Below are 7,235 nucleotides of genomic sequence, written 5' to 3'. Positions count from 1 at the left end.
AATTCTACCATTACAAAGATTAATGTTCAGTTTCAGCTGACACAGTCCGAAAGGTTAATTTAACAATGTTTATTATTGGGGCCAGATGTACTGACCTGAATGTTCAAGTATGTATATGGGCTTTCAATATTTCACACCCAGTGTAACACTAATATACGTTTGGATTTATGTCTTCCTGATAGTGTCGACAGCTGGACATTATTTAGGTTTCATCAGTTGATAAGTGTAAAAAAGCTTAAACTGTACAAGTGTATAAGAAAGTGACCACTGAATGGATTCTTGTCAGTGTGAAACACTTTTCATTCAACTTTCCATCAAACTTTCAACTAAATTCACACAGACATGTAACATGAATGAAAAAGGATTTGTACTTTTTATTAATATTGTCATGAATGCCATAACAAAGATTTTTTTATAATCAAAAAAGAACCAAGACTCTTAGTATAAGAGCCTAAAAATGTATACATTATTTACATGAATGCTACATACAATAACTCTAGCACATGGCAGCATTTACATACAACAGAATTCATTCTAAAATCAGTATAAATGTTAGGTTTTCAAATATTGGGCATCAATGTAAACATTTATGCATTACTCACTTTCAAAAAATAACTCAGGCATCTGTTTCCAGTGCAAGTGTAGTTTGTAATACTGTCTGAATTATCTAACACATTCAATACTTAGTTGTTTGTTTAAAATAAAACTTTCCTTTAGGTCCATAGCAGCACTAGTAAGCAGACAGCAGGCTTGACAGAAGAATGACAGTGCCGTCAGATTGAAAGAACTGGGATTAAAACAGTTTTATTATTTAAGAGAATAAAAAATTACCCATCGTTGAAGTTACTCTAAACAGTTTAGAAATAAGATGTATTGTTTGCTGGAGATATATTCCCGAAACTAACTGGTACATTCCCTTTACTGGTAATCATAAAACACAAAAAAGACATGTCATTAAAAAAACAAAACACATGCCTAGACGGCCTTTTGTCAACATAAGGTTGGCTTCACAAGTAAGCTTCCACAAGTCTTAATCTGCTATTTGGAACAAACAAATGAAATGAAGCATTTCATATTATTCATTCACTCAATAAGAAGCCTAAAAGCAATACAACTCCTGCCTATAGCAAAGTGACAATTACACTCAGGATGCTGCCAGAACAATGCATCTTAAAAATTAATATCAAAGCACAAATCTAGAACTAATCATAACAAATAAAACTCAAACTGGCAGCAACAAGTGTCGCGGACCTCCTCATACTCTGACATGAGATCTACTTAAGGTGGAACCAAGCTGATTCTTCATTGTAAGCAACACCATAGACTATAGATGCTATTGTGTTGTATTTATTTCCTGTGGATGCAGTGCTGATTGTCCAAAAGGTGTCTCTATGTTGTCCAATAGGATTTCATCAGTTAAAATACAAAAAACACAATAGTACTCAACCAAAGCCAAGACACAAAAAGGTTCATTTTCAAAATAGCCGTTATTTAAGTTGTGCATTTCCTTCTCGTGTTCACTACCAGCACCCAGCTGTTCTCAGATCTGCTCGCACAGCAGTGTCCAGGCACCGACTGTGGGTGGTGGAACTGAAAAGAGTGCCAGGGTCACAGGTGTTTGGGTAGTATAACCGGGACTCATTATGGATAAGTTCTAAAAATATAAAAAGACAAACATTTTGTAATTTGTACAGAAACCGGTACAGCTGGTTGAAGACATGCTTTAAAGCTGTCCCAATCTTCACTGCATGGAGAGAAGTCCGCTTGTCGGGTGGTGGGCAGGGACGAGACTCGGCTCAGTATGAATGGTGGAGGGTGTGAGTGGCATTTATTTTAACTGATGTTGAACCAAAGAGGTAGAAAAACAGCTTTTCAGTGAAACAAACATTTAGTCGTCACTTGCACGTCTGGAACTGCAGGCACATCTGGAACTGTGAGACTAACCCTAACCCAGGTATAAAGTTTTTCACTTCACGTTTCATCCTTCATCCGTCATCTCTTTGACTCCACCTACTGACCTGTGCATCATGAGCATTTCTGGTTCTCTCACTCAGTTCAACCCACACCCCCATGATTCCCACAGTCCTAGATGTGTGTGAGCGGGACAGTTCCAGTGAGGTAGTGCTGCTGGACACTGGTGTAGCCCCTCTGTGTTGATGTGGGGTCACCGGCATCCCCTCCTGGTCCCGGAATGTACATGCTGATCATGTCCCTGAGGTCTCCCTGCAGAGGCCCTCTGTGGTGGTTTGGTGTCCCAGTTGGAGGCGAGTGAGACACTGGTTCTGCTTTCACCATGGACATGGTGACAGGGCTTGGTTGCTGAGGACTGCTACCGTATGACATGGGGCTGTGCAGAGGACAGAACAAATTAGATGTCATTTGGGGGATTAAAAAAAAAAAAAAATCCATAAACACATTGGGATGAGAAATCCTCATCATGGGGTAAACTATGCTAACACAGTGAATCAGACCATCTATTGCTCTAAAATCCACATTTACATAGCAGGCTGACTTTTCTCCCATATTTTTTAAGACAACTTTGAATTTATTTAAGCAAATGAACTTTCTTGTCATTTAGCTGTGCTTCATTCTTCAGTGTATTATTGAGGTTCAGAAAACCATCTTTCATTTAATTCAGTAGCCAATGATAAAGAGATTCCTGAATTCATTTTAATTATAAGAAAATGTGGGATGTGGGATGGATCTGTTGGACAACATGATGCCAATGTGACAACGAAAACTACCCAACCTTTACTGTCCTAAATTTGTAATATTAAAACTAATGAACTGACTTGAGGTCTTTCAGTTTTCCCAATACTTGGTTGGGCAAGGACTGAATCCATGGTTTGGAACTTCTACTGTGAAATGGTTACTGAATATATCTGAATTATTGTTAATGGTATAATAGTGTGGACACCACGATATTTATCTTCAATTGCTCTGCAATCTCAGGTTAAATACTTAATAATGTCCAACGCCATTGAAACGGGAGACTCCACTCCCCTCCCCTCGGAACATGAGAAAATTACGTTGCTAGTTTATTGTTAATGTTTTCACTGCTAAAATTCCACTGGATTGTGTTGCAACTATATTTCAGGCAACCCAAACATTGGGTTAATAATGTCCTGCATCGTCACTGTGTCCAGCAGGACCTACATTAAAATAATGTTTAAACGTCAAACATTATATTATTGAAAAAAATATAAAATTGTTCAATTCAACTGGTGGATTGATGATCTCACTTCCAACACTCAAACTGATTCAATTATCTTTTAAACAGATTAACAGTAAGGTATGCAAGTATACTTTTAGAAATATCCCTTTATATGGTCAAAAATACTATTTGTGTGCTTACTATTATTACTTGTTTTAAATTTGATACTTTTGCATATTACGTTTAGTATTCTTTACGTAATGGAGGACTTATATATTGTGGTGTTGCTACACCTGAGTCAATTAATGGAATAAGCCAACACATCAAACTAATGCATGTATATTTAAAAACAGGCAAGGAGTGAGAGAGTCAGTACACTCTTGTTCAAACCCTGGCAGATTATTCATATTGCCTATTTGCATGTTGAGACAGAGCCAGTATCACTCTGCTGCCCCCCCCCTCCCAAAACTCAGTCGGTCTTCAGGTCTCTGCTTTCCAATCTGCATATTTGTCACAAGAGAATTAAATACACAATAAGGTGCAACGATGACAACATATCTTTTAAATTTACTATTGATCACTTTCACATTGTTGGTCTTTTGAAATCATTAATTTGATAACTGGGGGAAAAAAATAAGCCTCTAAGTGGGAGGAAGCATTTAAAATTTACATACAACTTTAAGTATATATTTATTGAATAAATTAAACTATCAGGCAATCTTAAATACAGTGAAAATATAAACAATAAACATTTCTGAGGATCTGTTGTATTTTAGCCATAGGACCTCACACTCACCATCTATAAAGTTGTCTGTGTATCATTTGACAAGTTGTTCTAACCAAAAGAGTTCTTTCAGCTTTTTAGCATCAACAACAGTTGGCATGAAGGTAACTGTTAACTAACACCAAAACATCATGGTGCTTTTAAATGTAGTCCCCTGATGTCGGAAATATTAAAGCTGTTGAGCCATTAGTCAAAGGGCTATATAGAAATTTGGGCAAATTGGACTTAACGTCAACATAATCTATCTTACACCGGAACATTTATCCAAGTGTGGAAACTGCGCAGCTCGCAGGGAATGAGGCGAAGGCCCACAAGTGGAACTGGGGGACAAAGGTTTGCAGGAATAAGGGACAGTGGGTGGAGGACCACACACAGAGCAGCCCTGCCTGCCATCGAGTCATCCTGATCAACATTCCAGGCAGGACCCAGCCCTGAACAGTGTCACATGCATAACAAGTAGGCAACAGACTGAAGCCTGTTGTTCCATCATATGCAAAGTTCCTGACTCAAAAGGGGGACAGAGTTTCTACCTGATTTAAGTCTCACTTTAACTGCTAGTCAGTTTTACCTCAGACACACACACACACACACATTTAAATAATGTCCAACATACACCTCAAGTATTTCAATTGAGATACTTGAGGTGTATGTTGGACATTTTAGTCGTATTCACCAAGCCACAAAAGTGAATGTGTGTGCATGTGTTTAAGAGCGTGTGAATGACCTGAATACGAAGTTGGTGTTCAGACTTTGAGGCCCCACTTTGGAATATAAGGTCTGACAGGTGGATTCTACAGCTCGTTTAAGACATATTAAATAATTACTTTAAAAAAAAGGGGGGGGGCCTGGGAATAATCCGTGGAAGTCATTATTCTAATTGTCCTTACCTGTTGCTGAATATTACCAGGAAAGTTAAGACAAATCAAAGAAAACTAAAAGTTGGGTCCTAGACACTGGGGTGCTGCTCACCTGTAGGAGTTGGCTCCGTTCATGTACGACTGAGCTGCTGTCATGGCCGGCGGGTACTGGAGCGCTGACAGGTCGTACCGGTGCAGCTGCTGCGTGTAGCCGAGCGCCTCGCCCTGCATGCCCGCGTAGCCCCCGGTCGGACCCCAGCCGTAGCTCTCCATCCTCGGGCTGCCACCTTGGCCCTGTGCCGCGGCCAGCAGGTTCCCGGCCGACAACGGGTACTTGCCCACCTGAGTGTCCTTCTTCAACAGGGGCTTCGTCTTGCGGCGGGGCTTGTACTTGTAGTCGGGGTACTCCTTCATGTGGACGGCCCGGAGCCGCTTGGCCTCGTCGATGAAGGGCCGCTTCTCGGCGTCGGTCAGCAGCTTCCACTCGGCGCCCAGCCGCTTGCTAATCTCAGAGTTGTGCATCTTCGGGTTCTCTTGGGCCATCTTGCGCCTCTGGCCCCTGGACCAGACCATGAACGCGTTCATGGGCCGCTTGACCTTATCCATGGGGTCGCTCCCAGGTGCACACGCAGTCTTGGTGCACGGGTGAGAGTTGCCGTTGCCGCCCATGTTCCCGGCCATGGTGACCGGTGACATCCCCTGCGAGGTCTGGTGAGACGGGGGCTGGCCGGTCGGCTTCAGCTCGTGCTCCATCATGCTGTACATGCCTGGGCCGGACGCGGCAGAGGACGGGTGAGTTGAGAGGACACGGAGAGGACACGGGAGCGCACTGCAGACCTGCTTGTCGCCCGCCACCTGGCGACTCGTGGCCGGGTTTCCTCTCGGGTCGAGCCGGGGGCCGCCGGGTGATCCAAATTAACCAATTAGCCGCCGCGCACCGGAGACAGGAGCGGTCACTTGGTTCTAATGATCCTAAATGAGCAGGCGGCTTGTGGAAGGCATTACTGGAGCAGGGAGAGAGAGAGAGAGAGAGGGGGAGAGAGAGAGGGTCTGTCTGGTGAACGCAGCGCTTCTGTTCTGCGGGCTCTCAGCGGGAAACCACTTGTTAGACGCTCGGCTCGCACACTGAACTCCTGCGCCCGCTCACTCCCAAAAAAGTTTCCCCTGCTCTCGTGCACTCCGCCGGGTCTGGACCAATGGGAGGGCGCGGAGCTTCCGCCCGTGCGCGTGCATTTGCGACTCAAAAGCCCCCCCCGGCAGTGCACGAGACACTTGTTGATGGCGGAGGCGGGGGAGAGGGGGAGGCCTTCAGGCCACAAAAGTATCTTAATAATCAATTATTAACAACTATTAAGCTTAAACGAGGGCTTTTACCAAAGTTCTCAATGAAGAGTGTAAACATCAGACGCCACACAAAGAGCAAGGGGCTGATTGACACTGCAAATAATCCCTGTTGTCCAATCCGCTATGGAGGCTATTTCAAGTTTTGTTTTTTTTAAACGCACTGCCTCCGTTAATTTTCATTAAAATATTTATTTGTCTTGAATTGTGGTGATATATCTGCGTACATCCAAAAACAAATTGGCAGCAACAAACACCACATATCAACTCTGAGAGCAGTCTTTCAAAGGGAATTAAAGGCTGTCACAGATTATGAAACCACAGAGCCCGGGGGGGTGCATTCAGGGTTTGATTCTGACTGACTCGGTGAAAGCTTTCTTCAACAGGCCCTGAGTTTCTACCCGTCTCCTCCTGCTGAACCTGAAGCAGCTGTCTGGTGCAGCACCTCATTCCCTCATTCCAACACTGTCGATGTCAAAGCGTTCATGTGAGCACGGGAGGGGAATACAATCCATATCAAACATTAGTTTTAAGACCCAAGACCCAATCCTAGCATTACCCCTTTTTATGATTGATCAGTGTCAGGAGACTGACTCTTTTCAGAGTAAAGGCCGCATTGTTGGTGTATTGATGGGAATCCGGGCTCTTTGAAGGAACCCGGATCATACGGCTCCGTGCCTTTCCAAGAGCAGGCTCATCATTCTTGTTTAGGGGGCAAGGGTTTACCAGGGTTAGGTGTGAAATAATCACTGGAATAATAATTAATGAGGAGGGGAAAGTATGGAAATCTTATCTCTCACAGTGCTCATGAAAGGGAGACGCGTGGCTTTAATGCAGCAAACTTTGGGCACACTTGTAAAAGGAAAAGGCTCAAGTAGCCAACGACGAGGTTTCTGTCGCTCTGACCAAAGGGCCGTTCAAAAATAAGTGCATTGAAAGACAGCAGAGAACACATCACTACTGGAGCCCCAAGGAGAACAAATCTGTGTGTCTCTTGGATACATGACCTATGAAGAATCATTTCTCGTGATGTGATTTGTTGTGCCGATTACACATTCCTGTCACAGTTATCACATTTTATTCTGGGTGACATAATATT

General features: G+C 43.2%; 1 protein-coding gene across 1 annotated transcript; it reads right to left on the bottom strand.

The window, feature by feature from the left end:
- Positions 1–354: 354 nt before the first annotated feature.
- sox19b (SRY-box transcription factor 19b) lies at positions 355–5,996 on the bottom strand. Its single transcript, XM_034569099.1, has 2 exons — positions 4,908–5,996; positions 355–2,347 (listed from the first exon to the last, which is right to left on the bottom strand). The coding sequence occupies exons 1-2, from the start codon at positions 5,558–5,560 to the stop codon at positions 2,086–2,088; spliced, it is 915 nt and encodes a 304-aa protein (XP_034424990.1). The 5' UTR covers positions 5,561–5,996; the 3' UTR covers positions 355–2,085.
- Between the last annotated feature and the right edge of the window lie 1,239 nt (positions 5,997–7,235).

This window comes from Hippoglossus hippoglossus, chromosome 18 (genome assembly GCF_009819705.1).
Source record: "Hippoglossus hippoglossus isolate fHipHip1 chromosome 18, fHipHip1.pri, whole genome shotgun sequence".
Lineage (NCBI taxonomy): Eukaryota > Metazoa > Chordata > Actinopteri > Pleuronectiformes > Pleuronectidae > Hippoglossus > Hippoglossus hippoglossus.
Note: the sequence above shows the minus strand (reverse complement) of the source record. Positions and strands in the feature narration are given on the sequence as shown.

Excerpts from the sequence above, each read along its gene's own strand:
- sox19b (XM_034569099.1), bottom strand. The coding sequence starts at position 5,560 with ATGTACAGCATGATGGAGCACGAGCTGAAGCCGACCGGCCAGCCCCCG. Across the intron at positions 2,348-4,907 it reads AACGGAGCCAACTCCTACAG|CCCCATGTCATACGGTAGCA; the intron begins GTGAGCAGCACC and ends TCCTCTGCACAG.